Here is a 21005-nt window from a genome sequence, read left to right as displayed (position 1 = left end):
AAAATAGCCGTTATTTTGTCCTTTTGTGCGAAGTTGAGCAACTCTGATAAATTAGCAAACTAATAAAATTTTAGGAGCAGTCAGTAAACTGGTTAGTAAACTAACGTTTTTAGCAAACTTATTAGCAAACTAAAAAATTTAGCAAACCAGTTAGCAAACTAAGTCAACAGCTGCATGTCTCAACTTGCAATGCAAAATGATTTAGACCTTCAAAAAATATTTCAATAGTGGTGTTCAAGGTCATGATGAGAAAAAGTAATCAGAAAATAAATTTTCATTTTTGAGCTCCATATGACTAAATTCTCATCTATTCTTTTTCACAAAAAGACCTAAGACTCTAACACTATGCTTTTCATACATTTGCTTCGAGTCTTGATTTCCATAGCCTTTTTCTCATTTTGGATTTGTCTTGGAATGCCTTTGAGTATCTTTTCTTCTTATATGCAACTTCAAAGGTTCTTTATGCATAAGACAAAGAATCTACACATCACTTTAAGGTTAGGTTAGATAGATTCTCTTTGAGTTTTGTTATCATCAAAATCAATGCTCATTTTGAGCTACACGGGGTCAACACCACATCTTTATCTCTCTCTTTCTCTATTTATCTTTATATATATGATATATAGAAATGTATAAATCAATATATGTGTTGATTTTGAAATCAACACATAAATTGATTTATGCATTTCTATATATATCTCTCCACATCTTTATCTCTCTCTCCCTCTATTTATCTTTATATATATATGATAATCTTAATATCTCTATCTATAATTCATTTTATTTCTATCATTCTCTAAATATCTTTGACTATCTCCCTCTATATTTAAATTAAAGACAATGATTTAATGATAATAATGGTGGTAATATTGTATACGTGGTGATTATAGAGGTGGTGCTGATTTAACTATTGATCGTTGTATAGGTGATTATTCTAATAGTAGTGAAGTGATGTTAATACTATAAAACTATATGTATATAAATAAATGATTTATATATATCTTATAATTTTAAATTTAAACATTTGTTATATTATTATTTTAAGGAAAAATGTTAATTAGGGTTTAAAAATACTTCAAATTATTACAGTTTGATATTATATTTTTTAATGAAAAGAATTATAAAGAATTATAAATAAAAAAAAAGGGCAAAGGAAAGATTCGAACCCTGAACCCTCTACCTTATGCTTGTGAGCATGTGCAATCAGGCTATTAGCCCTCATCCGCTTTTCAAATCAACGAAAATATATATATACATATATAAAGAACGTATTGTGTTAGGTGTGCTTATAAAAAAAAAAAATATCTAATATAGAGAGAACTCAAACCTTGAACCACGCTGAGATGCATGCTTATATGCTAATCAGACTACTTGCCCTCATCCAACATTTTATTGCATAAAATATATATATTATACAAGCTCTAATGTGTGTGTTTGTATATATATAATAATTTTTTTCGAAAATATAAATTTTATTTGTTAAAAGTGTATATCATGTCAAGTAATATTTATTTTTACATTTATATCTATCTATATTCATATAATTTGTAAATAAATGATTTAAATAATGATAATAGTGGTGATTGTAAATTTAAGTGTTTATGGAGTATATATGATTTAAAATATATATAGTAAAATTTATATCATATTTTAATATTTTATATATTGAAAAAATATAAATATAACTAGTTTGACCGTCACCCTACCTACACTAATCAACCACCGCCATCATTATCACTCTAACACCACTATCAAATTTCAAACCAATTTTAATATGATACTTACTTTAATATCAATATTTATTGTTATAATATTTAATTTCATTTTTGAAATGCTATTTACTTCATTTCAATTAATATATATCAAATTTATATCATATTTCAAGTTTAAAAAAATAAATATAACTTATAGTATAACTTATCATTAAAAATTAATATATCTTATCTTATAACAAATATATTATATGTAATAACTTATAGTATACAATATCTCTAAATTTGTATATTTCCCATAGCATTAATTTTTAGAGTTTCAAAAACTGCTAGCATCTTAATTTGACATTGAAAAATATTGTTTGGTGAGTAGATATTAAATGAAGAGATTTTATAGTCAAGTGGCTTATAAATGAGCTAAATGGCTCATAAGTCACCATAAATGACTCATATATTAAAAGGGTAAAATGGTAATAAATTTCAATTTAATTACTAATATGTCATTTTGAGCTAACTCAATTTGAGCCGTGTAGCATTTTTATAAAAATAATTTAGTAAATTTTAAATTAAATATTTATATTAAACATATACATTTTAATTTAAATATTTATTTTTATATAAAAATAAATTTATATTAAATACCAACTTACATTTTCTGTCTAAATTTGAGAGAATTTTACTTAAATTCAATTTATTATAAAATTTATTTATTTTTTTATATAAATTTTTCTATATCATACTCTCTCTCTCAGCATTACATAAATTTATCAGTTATTATATCAACCCATGATTTCGCCAATTTTCTGATTTCAGATGACATGGCTTTTTCTCTCAAAATCAAACAGAATCGCACAACGATACACATTATGTACTCTGTCTCTCTCTGTCGCTTGCTAATTTGTTCATTTCTGAAATTTATTGGGTTTTGTTCTCTACTGGTTTGGTTTGGTTTGGCTCCCTTTAGATAACCATTAAACCTGTGAGGAAATGTACAATTTTACTTGTACGTCTGTTTCATTTGGAGCTCTTTTTCATGAAATTAACCCGGCATCTTCTCGGCGCATTAGGTCTTCGTGCTCGTTCTCTCTCTCTCTCTCTTGCTTGGGGTTTGCTGCTTTGTGTATTGTTTTCCCTGTCACTTCGTATGTTGTATTTCTGGTGGCTATGGAACACCGTTTTACTTCGTTGATACATTGGACAAAGACTTCCCATACTTTGTTAATAGTTGCAGAAATCTCATGGTCTGCCCATGAAATAAAATTAATGAGGCAGAGAACTGCATGCATAGGAATGTTAAACCATCCAGTTCTGTCGCTTTGTGGTATAGGGCACCATTTCTCTAGTCTAAAAGGTAATAGTGTCTATTTAAAAGAAATTGAATAGGTAGATGAGCAAATATTTGGCAATACGTCTCCTTGAACTAATGGATTAATGCTGCTGGTGAAATTCATAGGAATCAAAAACCTTCTGTAAATTTTATTTTCAAATATTTTCGTTTCTCTCTCTTCTTTTTGCAATCTTGTTTATTTTCCTACCATTTTCAACCCTATTGTTGCTTTGCAGAACTGTGAGTTTCTGGAAATCTTTAATTTCGGTCTTATTTTCACATAGCTGCAGTTGGGGAAAAGCATCCATATAGCTGAAGCTGACCCCGCCTTGGTAAGGATTAAGGATTTACTTGAGTTTAGTTGAGTTGTTTGTTTAGGGTATCCACAGCAATTTTAATCCTCTTTCTTCTCTCCCTTCTTTCCTTGGGTTAGTTGGAATTTTTTTTTAATTGACTTAATTGAAATGCAAGTGCTAATGTATTGCAGCTTCCATTTGCAGCTTCTTATTTTGCAATGGATACTGCAACAATGAAGTCACAACACCACCCTTTCTCAATTAAATTATGGCCACCTAGCCAAAACACAAGACAAACGTTTGCGAAACGCATTACTGGAAATCTCACAACTAAGTCAATTTTCACCCAGAAGTATGGCATTCTGAGCAAATAGGAGGCTGAGGAGAATGCCAAAAGAATTGAACATGTTGCTTTTGTCACTGCAAACCAACTTTATGAAATGGAGCCAGATGGTGATGGAGGGTCTGCTGTGCAGCTTTATGCAAAGGAATGTAGTAGGCTAATTTTGGAAGTTCTGAAAAGACGTTCTTCACAAAAGGAGGACAGAGAAGTCCGGGCATCTGAGAAAGCTGTTGCGTTCCATAATAATGTTTTCGATATATCTAAAGGCCCACTATCCTTTATTGAGGCGAGGGAGGCTGAGGATATACTAAAGCCATTAAAGGAGCCAGGAAATTCTTATAGTAAGATATGCTTTAGTAATAGAAGCTTTGGTCTAGAAGCCGCCCTGTTGCTCAGCCAATTTTGGTTGCCATCAAGGATCAGTTGAAGGAAGTTGATTTGTCAGATTTCATAGCTGGAAGACCAGAGGCAGAAGCTCTTGATGTTATTAATATATTTTCTTCTGCTCTAAGTCCTTGAACCTCTCAAACAATGCCTTGGGGGAGAAGGGTGTAAGAGCCTTTGGGGCACTTCTTCAATCACAGAGTGGCTTGGAGGTGCTTTATCTAATGAATGATGGCATTTCAGAGGAAGCTGCGCTAGCAGTTTGTGAATTGATTCCTTCCACAGAGAAGCTTAGGATCCTTCATTTCCATAATAATATGACAGGAGATCCCAGGGCACTTGCCATTTCTGAGGTTCTGAAACGTTCCCCATTACGGGAAGATTTTCGATGCTCTTCAACGAGAATAGCCACAGAAGGAAGAATTGCCGTGTCAGAAGCACTCGAGAGTTGCACTCATTTGAAGAAACTTGACCTGCGAGACAACATGTTTGGTGCAGAAGCTCGAGTTGCTCTGAGTAAAGCTCTTTCCAAGCATGCAGGTCTAAATGAGGTTTATTTAAGTTACCTGAATTTGGAAGATGAGGGTGCTGTTGCCCTAGCTAATTCTCTCAAGGAATCGGCCCCTACACTTGAGGTATTGGATATGGCTGGAAATGACATAAGAGCTGAAGCTGCTCCTGCTCTGTCTGCTTGCATAGCAGTGAAACAGAATCTGAGAAAGTTGAACTTGGCTGAAAATGAGCTGAAGGATGAAGGTGCTATCCAAATTAGCAAGGCCTTGGAAGAAGGCCACCTTCAGTTGAATGAAGTTGATATGAGCAACAACTCCATAGGAAGGGCTCGGAGTTGGGTCTTGTCACAAGTTGTGGTATAGAAGCCCGAGTTTAAATTGCTGAATATAAATGGGAATTTCATCTCTGATGAAGGCATTGATGAGGTGAAGGAAATTTTTAAGAAATTCCCTGACATGCTTGGGCCCTTGGATGAGAATTGTTATAACAAGCACGTACAAATATAAAGCACACACACAAATCGTACAATCATACAGTATTGAAAATAGAAGAAGAATAATACAGGATTTAATGTGGTTCAATCTCTACATCCACGGATACAACTAATAAGAACTCTAAAAAACTTAACCCACACATGTTTCCCGAATATCTCACAACTCTACTGCAAAAAGGGTAGAATATTACAATATTTATACTAGCCCGTGCCCAAAGTCCACCACTGATCTCACTTTTTTATCCCAATAGGGTCACAGCGCGAAACTTTCGGGTTATTATAATTCGGGTAATGAAAAAATATATCTAAATTTCAAGCCACAAAAATAACAAGAATAGTCATGAAGGATGTGATGATAATGAAGAATATAGGGAGGATGAGGGTAGTCAGCATGATTTGGAATCCAAACTGAGTAGTCTTAGAGTTTACGGAGAGGAATAGAGATTCTCTTATTGTGGAAAAGTTTCATGCATTCTATTCTAGTATTTAATCCTTGGAAGATAGTTAATGCAGGAGAGAATGTTCTTTACAATCTTAGAATGCTGAGTAGAACAGTTGCTGTGAGATGCAATTGAAACTGAATCAACTAATGTTCTATTAGCAGGCATGTTTAGTGGGATCTTTTCATCCTTTTTTTTCATTAACCATTTATCTCATTTTGGTTAGTGGGATAACAAGATTCGGTTGCAGATTACAAAACAAATTTTTTACGTGTCTCCTGTCACAAACACTGATTTAATTAATTAATTCGCTATTTCTTATCAATTTTGCTTTTAATAAATTAATCATGTGATGTTTCAAAACCACACCATTCACACACTAGAAAGAAATAGACATCTTACTGCAGAATTACCGCAATTATCGATTTTTAATCCCAACTCACGGAGCCAGGGCCTACACTTCTAAGTTGCGAAGTATTGTTCGGTCTAAAATCCAGAATCTCTCAATTTTAGTTTTGGATTCGATCTGATTTGAGAAAATATATCGATTCGAATCAGTTTGTTTTAATTCAAACTCATAAATGGAGCACTTGTAGACTTCAGTCTAATTCTCAATCCAAATTGGACCTGTGACCATATCTAGATCCACTTATATTTATTCCATATTCAGAAACTTCAGCCTGCCTATGGCCACAAAAATACAAATTTCCAACCAAAATCCTCTCATTTATGACACATCGCTGTGTAAAATTTGTCAAATAAGCATACGACTTCAAAAATGAAAGGCCAGAAAAAAAAAAATAATAAAAGGCACATTTCATGAATTAGGAGGAAGTATAACATTCTTCCTGATACATGATATTACAAGTACCCATTAAATAGAAGCGGCCACAGCTTTGCATTCCTCATCCAATCCAAAGCAGTCCCTGGAGGTAAGGTGAGAAGCGGCACATTTCATAAATTGGGCTAATGTTACATGATTGCTGATTTGCGCAACCGAAGTTGCAGATGCCAGAACAGAGATAGATTGTGCATAATCAACAGGCAAGCAGTTAGAGAGGTGACTTCGCAGGTTACCGGTCCCATTCAAGCCTCATGTCCTACACATTAGCAACAAAAGATAAAAGGGCTCAGGGACTTTTCAGGATCCCATCCTTACTTTGGAAGATTAAATCAGACCCAACCATTTCCTCTTCCATTGGAATTCTGCCCTCTGGAATCAGATGATGAATTCTGGATGACATAGCTAGATCTCTTCTTCTTATGGGTATTCCATGTAAATACATGCCCACTCCAACTATTTTCTCTGGTTCCTTGATGTTCAGACTTTTCTACCCCGTGATATTCAAGTTTTCCATGAATCCCTCCATCAGGCTTGAATCTCTTTGGGGTTGAACCAAAAGTATCATCACTCGTTCCCTCACTTGCTGTAGGCATGACATCATTCTTCAGTTCCTGAGCCTTTTTTTCTGTTCCAGTACTATTACTAGCTAATTCATTGCCCTCAGATGGAAGATGTTCCCGTCTCCTTCCTTTATTTGACAGCTTTGGCATGTCTTGTCCACTTTCTACAGCCTTCATCCATTGTAAATCACTTAAAGTATCAACATAAGTGACATCTTTTCTTCTCCGCTTACCCAAGAAAGCAGTATTATTCTGCTCAAACCTTTTAGCTTTGTCTTCCTTGTCAGGCGTGGAATATGCCCATTCAGGTACCTCATGCTCTTCCATGAGACGACATCTATAATTCTCCTTTTGCCTTCTCTCCTTATCCATCTCCTCAAAAATCCGAAATTCTTCTGGTGATCGGGCTGCAAGGCGGTTAATTTCTCTCTCACTTGGCACATCTGTTCCAAGTGAACTTGTTCCTCTGCGCATTATCTCCTCTAACATATCTCGTCTGTCCTGTGCTGCACAAGCAATAACAAATCACATTAAACAAGTGCTCCATTCATCCAAAAAAGGGGGGAAAAAGCCTAGCAGGGATTTTGTGGAAGATATTATAGTCTCAAGCGTGCAACAGATAAAAGGAGTTTTGGCAGAATGTAGTGTATGAAAGTAACTAACTCTGTAAACATGCAATACATCGTGGATATTTCTAATCAATTGAATGACATTAGCATACCTGTGGATGTTGTGTTAAAAAGTCCTGCCTGGATAACTTTGGCATCGATTCCCATCTTCTGTTTTGCACGCTCCAAGATTACCTCTTCTATTGATCCAACACTAACCAACACAAAGACCCTAACTTCCTTCTTTTGTCCAATACGATGTGCACGATCCTCTGCTTGTTGGTCCATTTGAGGATTCCAATCACTATCAAATATTATTACAGTATCAGCTGTTTGTAAATTCAGACCAAGTCCTCCAGCACGAGTGCTCAAGAGAAACATGAAATAAGGTGAGTCTGGAGCATTGAATTGCTTTAGTAAAGATCCTCTTTCCTCTGTTTTTGTTGAGCCATCAAGTCGAAGATACTTATAATCATGTAGTTGCAAATAAATTTCAAGAATGTCCATAAGACGGGTCATTTGTGAGAAAAGCAGCACTCTGTGCTCAGTTGCACGAAGTTTTGGAAGTAAACGATCAAGTAGTTCGAACTTTCCAGAAGCTCTCATGATTTCTTCTCTCCGCCACATATTATATTCTCCAACAAAGAGGTATGGGTGGTTACAGCACTTCCTGAGCTGCATGGACAAGTTCTGTAGACTTTTTGATTTCCCAGAGCCTGCAAATTGTTGTTTTCATAGCAAGTTATGTTGCATGAATTGACAAGTGCCAAGACACTCAATAGTAAATTAGCAAAACTTTGTGTTCTTTTTTTGTTATTACCCAAATAAAAATGTGTAATTCAATAAGATGAAAACATATAGACAAAAGGCACATGGACTGCAAACCAGTAGATAGGCCAACTCTGCCCATCTCTGTAACTTGTTGGTAATATACTTTCTGCCATGCTGACATATCACATTTCAGTATAACTTGGGACTTTCCAGGAAGGTATTTCTCCACCTCATCTTTTTTCCTCCTCAATATAAATGGCCTAATAACCTGAGAATCAAGGAGATATGTAAGGTTAATTATGTCCTAAAAGAATAATGAAGACTTTCAAAAAAGTCAAAAGCAACACCTACATGATGCAAACGTCGAATGATCAACAGCTGCTCCTCATCATTAAGAGTAACATCACCCCTATCTGCGAAAGGAGCATTGAACCACTCCTCAAAGTTCAGGACTGAATTAAAAATATTTGGGAGGAGAAAATTAAGCAGGGACCATAATTCTTGTAAGCTATTCTGTATTGGAGTTCCAGTTAGTAAAAGTCTACGTTGGATCTGGTAGCTGCATACCATTTAAAATTTAATCAGAAAACTTTATTAATATTCTTGAAAAAAAAAATATATCCAAAATTGAGCCCTGAGAAAAGTAAGGACATAAGTAACCTTAAAACTAGACTTGTAAAAGCAAAAAACAACCATCACAAAGTAAAATTGGAAGCATATGTAGTTAGACCGTAATTTGATTCTTATCAAGAGAAAAAAAGGCAAAAATATTTAAATTTTTTACATTTATTTTCAAGACAGAAATAAAGTTCAGAAATGCAAGTTGAAGACAAAAGACAGCAAAAGGGGAAAAAAAAAAAGGAACAGTCCAGCTATCCTAAATTCCGATACTGCCTGACAATCCAGGCTGGCAGAAATAGAACCGGAAGAGATTCTATGTCCTCAGGAAGTCTGCAAGCACAATTAATTACTCCTTCAACGTAATTTCTTTACAAAACACATGCTACACTCCAAATGCATTTTGCTATCCAAAAACTGCTTTAGCCTAAGGCTGGGCAGACTGTAACATGATTAAGCTTGACAACTGACATAAAGAGGAAACAACTTGGCTGGTTTAGATAAAGTAGATGCCATCATTCAAAAGAAAAGAATAAAAAAAAACTGTAAGCAAAGACGGGTTGTACAATTGTGCATGGCAAAGCAAAGAATATAGGAAGAGATAGAAGACTTGTGTAATCGTAGCATCGTACCCGGAGACAAGAGTTCGTGCAAGAGCACACTCGTGATTCTTTAATCGATGCCCTTCATCAACGATCATGTAAAGCCAGTGAATTTTTTTCAAAAATGCTTTATCTCTCATGATTAGATCATAGTGTGTGATCAACACATCAAAGTTTCCATCTCTTGATAACTGTTCTCTTAATGCCTTTCTCTCATCTAGACGCCCATCATAAAGAATAGCTTTGATCCTGTCAGGAAGAAAAAATATGAGCAATTTCAAAGAAAATGGTACATGGCATGTATGTGCACACAATACATTCGCATCCTGAGAAAGACATTGTAAAACCAAGCAAAGCTTTCCACATACTCATCCTCAGGAACCCATGTTGAGAATTCATTGATCCAATTGGGTAGTACAGCCTTTGGAGCCACTATCAAGTGTGGTCCACATACGCCTTTCTTCTCCTTCAGATATGCAATCAATGAAATAGTTTGTATCGTCTTCCCCAATCCCATCTCATCAGCTAATATTCCATTTAAATTGTTGTTGAACAAAGACAGCATCCACTGAAGCCCTTCTAACTGGTATGATCTTAATTGTCCACCCTGAAGCATGGATGGCTGCTCTGTTACCTGATTTACAATATAAATTAGTTAGATGCTCCGATTAACAAAAGCGGGAAGTTGCAGTTATCATTCTGCAACATCAAGAATTTACATAAGAGCAAAAGAATGCTGAACCTCACAGCTCTAGCTAGGCCACATGGGAAGTAAGCAGAAGCAGTTTTGTTTGTTTTCAATGACAGCTTGCCAAGTATGATCTCTTTCTTATTTTTTTTCTCATATTTTTTATCATCTCTCTCTCTCTCTCTCTAGATTCAGCTGATACAGCACTCTAACAACACCCTGGCAACCCTCAATTTTCCTTCTTTCACCACTCTAATCAGCATCTAAATTCATCCCATTTTTTTTTCCCTCTTTATCCACTAATCAAACTTCTCAGAAGTCAGAACAGACCCTAATTTCAATATTTAGCCACTGAAGAAAATATGCTACATAGCCTTTTTTCAATTAATCAACCTTGTGCCAAAGCTACATTTTTCTCTAACCATGCCCAAAGCTTTAAACAATTTACCATTCCAAATCAGTATAAAAGCTTAAATACCTCATCTAACAACCTAAGCCCATTACAAAATACAAAAAGGCCAAAACTCCCAAACTGACCCTTCATCACAAGCCAAGGACCCATTTTTTACATGCCTCCAACTTGACAGCTTAGTCATCAAGGCTGAAATTAATTAAATATTCTTGCCTACCCATCAAAATAACCAAATTTTGTCTGACAGGAAAATGACAGGAAAAATGATCCATACTGGCTAATCATGCGCGCTAATCTCTAAAGGGGGAAAGGCCACTGCTCAGGATTGATCTCACTTAAGCAGGGTCCAGCCTCTTAAAAGGGTCTCTAAAAGGGCTATCAGAACACAATCCCAACGGTTATTATTTCTCTTAAGAGTTGAATCCAGGCACTTGTGCTTAGAAATTCCCACAAGTTAAAACATTTTAAAGGTTCATTGGTTGGCCATACAGAAACTGCCATAATGGCACTGTCAATAAAGTTTTTAGTCCACAAGGTTCAAATTGCAAGCACATATAAACTCTCAATCTTGTAAGTGTTATTTGCATGCTAATAGTAAATACTATGCCAAGAGGTTTAGTTATTGCACAGAAATACCAAATTACTACCTTTAAAACATGGAAATCAACTAACAAAGACATGCACACAAAAAGCTTGAAAATGAAATGATGCAGAGCACAAGGCTTTAGTTTTTACCTTCTCCTGAATTGAATGAATGGCTGAGTTATACTGCCGCTGACCTTCAAGTAAATCACTACTATCATCATTGCGATCAGACTCAATGATGTCTGCATCTTCCTCAGGTGTATCCCCTGGGCTTTCATTTCTTGAAGGATCCAACTCAGGAGAATCAGCTTCTGAGTCTTTCAAGGGTTCAATGCCATCTGAATGTTTTCCATCTTTCTGACGCTGAACTGCAGCCCCCAAATTAACAAGGAGTTTATTTGACTCTTCAAGAAGCATTGTAAGTCGCTCATTCTTGCTCTCCTTTACTAATCTCATATAAGCTTCTTGATCATCCGCCTTCAGGGCTTGGAACCTCAGCTTTTCAGCTCGAGTAGCACGCTGCCTTTGCCTACCATGCCATGCCTACAATACCCATTACTCTATGTTATGGCAAGAACAGTAATGATCAATCAAGCTACTATACCTACAAAATTTACTATACCATGTAAATCCATCCACTAAGTGATACCTAGAAAGAAACAACTTCATTTCATAGTATGAAATTCATACTAGTATTAGTTAAGGATGCTTCAAAGTAGTATATGCTTATTATTTCTTTACTTTCTGTTATTGTTTTTCAAACTAATAGGGTATCTAATCCTTGATGTCAAAATAACTATAAAGAAAATAGGTGCTGCCTTTTTATTCACCACAAGCACCCATAGTTCACATAAATTTCAGACAGCTGTTTTGACATCCATCTACTACGTCAAGCTTTCTTTTCAATCAAATGTATATAAGCATGAGAAGAAACATAAGGAATGAAAAAATTGCGAGGCAACAACATACCTGGATCCCATCATTTCTTTGCTTCCTGCGCTTAAGAGAAGCCTGAACTTGCAATTGGAACTCCCGAACTGCATTAAGTATTTCAGCAAAAAATTTTCTTTTTCTAGTCTCTATATGGTTCCTTTCTTCTTCTTCTAACCTTGAGAGCCTCTGCATCAATATTTTTTTTTTCATTACATCATCACATCATAATGTCAATACATATTTGACACTCAACTAGCATTTTTTTTTTCTGAGTTAGTCATTTTATGTGTGTTACTATCCAAAGCTTCTAGATTGCCAGAGTTACATTATAGGGCAAATTGATGAGATGAAGCCGAACATTCTACAAATAATATAAAATATCTACCATCTAACCATCTAGAAGCCCTAGATTCGCAAACTTCCCCTTTCAAATATGAGTTTAGTTCAGGAAAAGTCATGTATATGTGTTTGTGTGACTCTGCTCATAAAAAGGAGGAAGAAGAAGAAAGTAGAATAACCTCCGAGCCCCATTTCTTCCTGAATTGATCATCTGCTTCTGTTGCAAAAGCATCTCCTATGCCATATAAAGGACGGCGCAGTGTCATCATACCCCAGTCATATAACTGCTTATCAGGAGATGCACAATTCAAGCAAAGCCAATACTCTGAACTCACTTCAGACCGCACTTTCCTTTGCAACTCTGCTAGCTGCCAGAAAAAAGTACTTGCCCACAAGGACAAAACATATGTCATCCCTCGATCCCCAAAGAGAACAAATAAACATAATCATCCACTAACATCAACGAAAAAGCTTCTTTAGCATTGAATCCAGCAAAATACCAAAAAAGAAATTAGTGACTTATAATTGAGCTAAATTTAGGTTTGCTTTACAGGCTCTCAAAAACTCCTCAAAAAGAGCATTCCTAAGAATCAGCAATAAAGTTCAACATGTTTATAGAAAGAGGATAAAACAGGATTCTACTTTTAGATAGTGAATTGTTTTTCATCCAACTAGACAGTAAGTTTCTTGGAGAAATATCATTCCACTGTAAAGCAACCAAATTCTGTCTTATCATCAATTCAGATGACAGCTTTTACTCTCAAATAAAAACTTATGAACAAGCACAAACTTGACATAACACTGGCAATTATAACATATCAAGTTTACCTTTAATCCATAGAGTTCAAGCAAGCACTTGGTCTGCAGGTCCTCGCCTCTGGTTGAAGGCAGTTCTGACAAAACATAATTTAAGTAATCCTTTCTAAAGGTCATCTAAACCATAATCTAAATTTATCTACAAAGATACATTAAAAAAAGAAGGAAATTAGACAATCTAACTAGCAAAATCATTATCATAAAACTATTAAAACTCTACTATTAACCAAGGTAGTTAAAAGCATAAGGCGCATTCAAAGTGATGCATCACCCCATCGCTTAAAGCGCAAAGTGCAAAAATGGCGCGCTTCATTGAAGGAAGCACAAAATTCTTTAAAAATTAACTAATAATATAATATGCAAAGAAAATACAATTCTCTATATAAAATTTAAATCCTTAAGAAATCATTAAATATCCAAAAGTTTTTAGCATTCAAATTCATAGTTATAACCTAGAGATCCTCACTAGATTTCCCATCAAATTCCTCAATACTTTCATCCTCATCTCTAAAATAAGATCCATTTCCATTAAAATCTTCATCAAAATCAGTCTCAATATCTTCCAACGTTGGCCTTGAAGATGAGGCTCTTTGCAGTTTGCCTTTTTTTTTTTTTTGGTGCGCTTTGCACTCTTGTTTGCACAAAATCTACTTGTTTTTCTAAATGCCCTTCGCTTAGCATATGTAAAAGCACTTTTCTCTCAATCACTATGCTTATGCTCTTTAGCGAGCTCCTTTTGTGCTTTTGACTACACTACTATTAGCACGTATGGATCTTCTAGCTACAAACATTGACTCATTATTGCTTAATGCACAAGCAGAAGGAACAAATTGAGATTTCCCTCATTAAATATTCCATGGGAAGAACAAGATTTGCCAGGAAATAATTCTTTATGAAAGATGACAACCTTCAAGTTCACGTAGGCGATGCAGAATATGGCCTTGATATCGCTTTTCCCTTGATTCCCCCAGTACAAAACCTGACATGCATTTAGGCCTTTGCTTTGATAGTGCATCCTCAAGGTTAGTCATCAAGTCTCCTCCCACAGGAATCCCTGGGTCATCTTGCTGCGCAAAAAAATCAACATTCCAAAGAGATAAATCAGAGATGAGAATCTAAAAAACAGAGACCAATTTTAACATGAAATTAGAACTAAAAAACACAAAGAAGGTGATTATAGAAGAAAAAGGATAAAAAAAGGAAATTTTCCAAAAAGAACACTTTGCATATGGATGTAGTAATTTGAAATGTGACATACAAATTTGATCATTTATAGGTTTCTTTAATTAATTTGAGCCATGAATATACATTAGGTTAATAGTTGAAAAAAAAGATTTAAAAAGAAAATCTTAGTTGAGTCTGGATTTAAAATGTTCCCTAAAGGAGTCATCCCAAATCCACTTCAAATCAATTGTCAACCATAAATCTAAGTAAACAATAAATAAAATTTTATTCAAATAATTTAAACTAATCCATATCATGAGGTATGATGAGATTTAAACTCCGCCTAAGTAGTTTGTGCTTAGCCGGTCCCAACTGTCATGGCAAATTTAAACTAAACAAATCTCTCATTTCAAATCCTTCCATCCAAACACAGCATAAAGGAACCAAAAAAATCCAAGCTTCATAAAATTAATAACTGCACACATAATTTCTCTACTATTTATTTATAATTTAATAATTTTACAATCCTAATCCTATAAATATTCTTACCATATTAAAATTATTTAACTTATTATATTAAAGTTAATACAAAACCTTAAATGTGATTTTCATAACTTTGCCTAAACATGCAAACTTCATCTTCATATGAACATTGCGTTTTTTCAAGAAATAACTTTAATAAAATTATTTTATTGAATTATATTTAATATTTTTAAGAAAAATATAGACTAATAATCTTTTATATATTCTAATAAATCAGTATAAATTTTTATATTTTATTATAAAATAAAATATGAGTATCCCTAATATATTTGGAAATCAATATTTATTGCGCTTAATATATATTTCTAAATTTATATGAATCTATATCAATTGAGATTTAACTTAAAATTAAGTTTTTATAAATTATTTAACTTATTTTATTTATACGCATGATTTATTTTATATACTGATTTGCCGTGAAATTGAAACTTCAAGAGAAATTAGTAATGTGAGATATTCGTATAAATTTTTAATGATTTAAAATATGAGATTAAAATTTTAATAATAGAACATTCATAATAACCATGTATTTATTCTATAATAGCAAACTAATTTTGAGATTATATTGGCATGCAAATGTAGTAGGGTAGCAGCTTTAGAATTCCTATTTCATTTTACATGCTCTCATTGTCTGTTCATTTAAGAAGAGATTCTAATAATTCCTGTTTGATTTGCAACAGAAATAAAAATATTAGACATAACTTATTTAACATGTATTCAAAAAATCAATTTTTTTTAATTTAAATTAAACTATTATAGTTTAATATCTTCATACATGGAGCTTTTTATTTTCATTTTTTTTTAAATCATTTTCTTTAAGCAATTATAGTATAAAAATCAAGGTTCATCAATTAATTTATATGTAAGATATAATTCCAACTTTTGTCTCTTTTTATTATTTTATATCATCTTTGTTATTTTAATGTTATAGGTGATGTTTTCTATAGATTTTAGTTTATATAGTCGGATTGATAAAAATATTCTTTATTTTTATATTATTTACAATACAAAAATTTTAATGCCAAAGCCAAAAAAATTTAAGAAATTAAAAAAATAATAACAATAAAATTTAAGAACCTAACACCCTAAGCTAACTCGCATACAATATTAATTTGTCGTTTTAACTTCTAAGCAGCATCTTCATCCATTCATACTTTTTAAAAGACCTTATAATATATCATATATATTTTTAATTATTTTATTTTATTGCATTTAAGATAACAATTAAATCAATATTATATTTGAATAATTAGATTAATTATAACATTAACATATAAAGATATGACCTAATTAAAGATAATAATTTCTAAATCTCCTCTGAAAAATACACGTGCTTCAGAAGCCAGCTAGAATCAAATGTAGCACTAGAAATACATAGAATGGCAGTATAACAAACAACAAATAAAAGCCATCAAACCACAAAGAAATCTAAAATTTCGCATCAACTCAACCACAAAGAACCCTAAAATTTCATAAATTCAAATGAGAAAATTATGGTAGCAACTAGTAAGGGCTTAAAAGCAGTGCAACATGAGTCCAGAAATCCCAAATTGCATCACATATGTACCATAAAACAAGCACAGATAACAAGAACAGATGCACAGACAACCCTAAACTCAAATTTTCCAAACATAAAACAAAATCCCAGAGCTAAAATCTTAAATTTCTCCTCAAAAACACAGAATCCGAACGGAACACGCAATTCAGAAAAAGGTATCCCAATTACGCCGCCAAACCCCTCAAATTCACAATTCAGTCCAAACTAAACTTCAAAGCACCCCTTCAGTAGAGAAATCCCAGCATCAAAAAAGCAAATGGCTATCTCTAGAACACGTACCAGTTCGTTCTCAAAGTGGACCTCACCGTCAAGAGTACCATTATCGGCATTTTGAGCACCGGAATAGATGGAGTAGACGGTTTTGAAGAGGTCAGGAGGAAGAGGGAGGTCACGAGATACGAGGTTAAGGGCAGAGATGAGAGACGTTGTCTTCTCTAAGTTGTCTGAAGAGGGTTTTGGCTCCTGGCGGTGTTGATGCGGGTGGTGGTCAAGCTGAGCCACCATGGCGGGAATGATTTCAACAGTCGTTTTTTTAATGGTATTTGTAATGAATAGGATTAAAGGATGTAAAACATAGACTATGCTGGCTGGCTGGCTGGCTGGCTGCCTCACTCTCTATAATTCGCTTCTTTCTTTGGCTTTGGGAAAAAACTTCCCTTCGGCCCTTTTCTCCCTCTTTTGGTTTTGTGTTTAAGGAAGAGAAGAGATTGAGAATGGGTCGAATTACGGAGCGGTATTATTTCCTTATATTTGTTTTAACCAAACGCGTCTCTAGTTTTTTCTCAATTGACAAATTGGCCCCATGGCTATATTTATATAGCCATTATGCCCCGATATTTTACTTGTATTACCCTAAATCTCCCGCATTGTGAGATTTAACTATGAAATAAATAAAATATAAATATTTATATTTTAAATTTATAAAAAATTAATTTTAGATAATTTTTTCTTGTAATTTAATATTAAATTTCTGTTTAAAATATTTTTTAGATTTAATTAATTATGAGAAAAAATTATGTAAACTTAATTTTTTATGAATTTATAACATAAATATTTAAATATTTAATAATTCAATAATTAAAATTATATTATTATAAAAGATTTTATTGCAAATATTTTATTGAAATAATATTTTTATGCGTGAATTAATTTCATTATAATTTTATTTTTAAAATAAATTTAATAAACATAAAAATTATGGAAAATATTATTTATATATAATTGTGTATTTAAAAATATCCTACTTAAATGCAACACATAAAACTATGGGGACTTTTCTTTGTTTTGGTTAAAAGGCAGATACATATATATCAGGTGATAAAAGCTGTATACAGAGTAAGCACCAGAAACTAGGATCTTACATTGGAAAGGTACAATAACAGTAAAGGTGGAGATGAAGATAAAAACATCAAAAATCCTATGACATTTCCAACAGTATGTCAATTTTTGCATCTTCAAAACTCCAAGTCAAAGGGAAACATAATATAAAACTCCTATAATCGTCAAAGACAATGGACATCAATAGAATCTATGTAGTTTTTACATTGAAAACTATAATAGTACCCTGCAGGCTGCAAAGCTTAGTCTATATCATTCATCCCACGAATGCTGCCAGGTGAAATTAGGCTTTCAGTGTAGACAATAGCCTTCTGATAGCGGCCATCTCCGAGTCCTTGAATATGAAGGTCCTGATATTTGTTTCCATCATACATTACAAACCACTTGCGTCTTACAGAGACCACAAGTTTACCAGTTTTGGTGAAGCATTTTGGATTCAAGCGATAATAAACTCGATAATTAGGCTCTTGATTTGAGATTTTGGGGATGGTCATCATTTTTTTCCAAATTACTCTCACCCCACCATTTTCTTCTTTCTCTTCCTTCATTACCCACAGCGTTTGGTCATACTGGCGAAACACACAAAGCGAATTCCCCCAAAGCAGCAAGTTCAATTCAGCCACTACAAAGAAGTCCTCCTCTTCTTGAAACCAAATAGGTCGAGAATTGGATGGATCAAAAGGAGGAGGAGGAACCTCCCTAAATGTTTCGTCCGATAGATTGAGACATAAAATTCGGTCTGCGAATTTGTGGGACTTACTAGCAGCCCAATAAAGACATCCATTTGCAGGAACCCCCTCATAGAAAAGAGAGTAAGCTAACTCTCCAAGATTTCTCCACAAGTTCCTTTTCACTGAAAAAACATGAACCTGTTTTTCACACAAACTCACCACTTTATAATCATCCATGCTCGAATCGAAGCCGAGCCCACATACTCCCCCACAGATACCTACCTCTTCAGTGAGGGGTAATGTCCTAAAGTCTCCAATAGATGGATTCCACAAAACAAGGGTATCATCATCTTCAATGGATAAACAGAGCATGCCGTGGCAGCAACCAGTCTTGATCTCGAAAGATTTTCCTCTGATCAGAGGAAAATCAGTCTCCACAGCCACACTGAAAGCATCTTCTTGATACCCACCACCAAAAGAATACAATTTAGACTCTGATCCTTCAACTTCTGTGCGTTTATTATAAGATAGAATGAGACTGCTCTGGTTATGGGGGCAGTGTGAAAGAGGATCGCAGGAGAGATGGCGATAGAGTAGCCAGAAAGGGAATCTAGAGTGGGTGATAAATTGAAGCCAAGGCTTCGATACACACCTGAATCTGACCAGAGATTTCAGCGGCAATCTGGAGAGGATGTCCGAAACAACATCAGAAGGAAGATACTTGGCTGCCACCGCCATGTCGAATCGATGAGAGGGAGAGGGTTTCTAATTCTAACAGTGCTGTAGGCTTGCTTGCTCCTGGAGGCTTTGACGAAACGAAATGATGCCCTTTTTGAGGATAACATGGACTGACGAATTTAAAGAAAATGAAGTTAACCCATTGACAGGTATCCGAGTAGCAAGTAGGTTTGGTCTAGATTGACGATGAGGTGGGCTTGGAAAGATTTCATATTTGAGCCTGAGGTTATAAGTATATTTTAATTTAGAGTCTTATAATATATTATTTAATTTTTATAATTTTTAGATTATTACAGTGATTTAGAGAAATAATTAATTTAATTGATTAATAATTAAGTTACACTTTCCGATAGATAAAAAAAAAAAAAAAAATTGTAAGCTAGGTTGATTGTGTTTTTCTGTTTCAGGATTGCCAAGTATAGTCGCTTTTTGAAGACTGTGGAGCCACTGTTTCGGATGCCATATGGAGCTTGGCAGTTTGTGATGCGGTAAAAATAATAAATAAATGAATAAATAAAGCATCTTACTCACATGGTGGGGTTTTAACGTAATTAAGAATTATTATAATTAAATACGAATAATTTATGATAATATATATATATAATGATATTTTTAAAAAAATATATATTATATAGTACTTTTTTTAATTTATTATGTATCACTTTCTATTAATAAATCTCTTTCATATTTTTCTATAATAATAATTATTTAATTTTTTTATTTTTTTAATTATTAATATTATTTATAATTTCATATTAATATTTATTATTTAAATTATTATTTTCTTTAAAATTTAATTTTTAAAAAACAAAAAAAATTTTGTAATTAAATGTAATATTTAAAAAATATTTATATTATTTTTTTAATAAATTTATTTATATAAAAATATTATTTATGACTTATCACCTTCAATAATAATAATAATAATAATAATAATAATAATAATAATAATAAATAATTAGTGATGGCCGTTAATTAAAAGAAAATTGATCATTAATTTATGATTTTATAATCAACTATCATATAATTTAATCAATCTTAAATTATCTCATATCTTTAATAAATATTTTTATTATATTATTATATTTTCTATTATTTTTATTATGAAATATTTGTTAAAAAGTTTAATTGATAAAAAGTGTAGCCTATATAAAAAGTTATAAAAATAAAATATAGAAATTTGACTTATTTATAATTAGTATATATTAATTTTTATGTTAATAGTTTAATATTCTTTTATTTCACTTTCTTAAAATTAATTAATATTTGATATTATTATCATTATGGCTAACTTCTGGCAATTGAATTGAAATTGTCAAATAAATAAGAAACATTTTACTATTATAAAAATTAAATTTAAATATTTTTATTATCTTTTTCAATTAAATAATATTTAATTATAAAATTAAACTTTTATTTAAATGGTTTCCATTTATTTGTCTAGATATAGTATGTCATATGAGACATTTGATACATATCAATCACTCTCCTCTCACCAAGTATTTTCATTTCACCTAAGTATACTCAATTTTTTTTAATCTACTCTTTTTTTTATTATTCCTTTTAAAAATTATTAATCGTAACATCTCGAATTTTTAAATAATTATTTTATGTGTAGTTAAATGATTTTTTTACTGGTTTGGTAGGCTTAGCAGAGGCAATATGATGTTGTTGTGGGCTTGAGGCCATTGGATATAGAAATGTTGTTT

At 33.0% G+C, this 21005-nt stretch overlaps 2 protein-coding genes, 1 long non-coding RNA gene and 1 pseudogene across 3 annotated transcripts; 2 read left to right on the top strand and 2 right to left on the bottom strand.

Moving 5' to 3' along the window:
- The first annotated feature begins 2601 nt into the window (after positions 1-2601).
- On the top strand, positions 2602-5106 carry LOC110651545 (RAN GTPase-activating protein 2-like; annotated as a pseudogene).
- Positions 5107-6144: 1038 nt separating this feature from the next.
- LOC110651546 (probable ATP-dependent DNA helicase CHR12) lies at positions 6145-17277 on the bottom strand. The gene is made up of 12 exons (XM_021806909.2): positions 16829-17277; positions 14192-14351; positions 13297-13361; positions 12648-12836; positions 12166-12315; positions 11347-11739; positions 9880-10145; positions 9542-9760; positions 8643-8850; positions 8406-8559; positions 7634-8236; positions 6145-7418 (listed from the first exon to the last, which is right to left on the bottom strand). Exons 1-12 carry the CDS (start codon positions 17051-17053, stop codon positions 6682-6684), a joined length of 3369 nt encoding a protein of 1122 aa, XP_021662601.2. The 5' UTR covers positions 17054-17277; the 3' UTR covers positions 6145-6681.
- LOC110651548 (uncharacterized) lies at positions 10091-11936 on the top strand. Its single transcript, XR_002494201.2, has 3 exons — positions 10091-10326; positions 10859-11181; positions 11454-11936. It is a non-coding gene; the product is annotated as an uncharacterized LOC110651548 (long non-coding RNA).
- A 608-nt stretch (positions 17278-17885) lies between the features above and the next one.
- LOC110651547 (F-box/kelch-repeat protein At3g23880) lies at positions 17886-19525 on the bottom strand. The gene has a single exon (XM_021806911.2). The coding sequence runs from the start codon at positions 19294-19296 to the stop codon at positions 18130-18132; it is 1167 nt and encodes a 388-aa protein (XP_021662603.2). The 5' UTR covers positions 19297-19525; the 3' UTR covers positions 17886-18129.
- Between the last annotated feature and the right edge of the window lie 1480 nt (positions 19526-21005).

The sequence above is a fragment of the Hevea brasiliensis genome, chromosome 4 (genome assembly GCF_030052815.1).
Source record: "Hevea brasiliensis isolate MT/VB/25A 57/8 chromosome 4, ASM3005281v1, whole genome shotgun sequence".
In the NCBI taxonomy this organism is placed as follows: domain Eukaryota; kingdom Viridiplantae; phylum Streptophyta; class Magnoliopsida; order Malpighiales; family Euphorbiaceae; genus Hevea; species Hevea brasiliensis.
The sequence above is the reverse complement of the archived record's forward strand: the minus strand, read 5'-3'. Positions and strand labels throughout refer to the sequence as shown.

Bases quoted from the DNA above. Each gene is read 5' to 3' on its own strand.
- LOC110651546 (XM_021806909.2), bottom strand. From the start codon at position 17,053: ATGGTGGCTCAGCTTGACCACCACCCGCATCAACACCGCCAGGAGCCA. The intron at 11,740-12,165 runs GTATGTTGTTGC...TGGGTATTGTAG, and splicing joins AAAGAAATGATGGGATCCAG to GCATGGCATGGTAGGCAAAG. The intron at 10,146-11,346 runs GTAAAAACTAAA...ATTGTAAATCAG, and splicing joins TTCATTCAATTCAGGAGAAG to GTAACAGAGCAGCCATCCAT.
- LOC110651547 (XM_021806911.2), bottom strand. From the start codon at position 19,296: ATGGCGGTGGCAGCCAAGTATCTTCCTTCTGATGTTGTTTCGGACATC.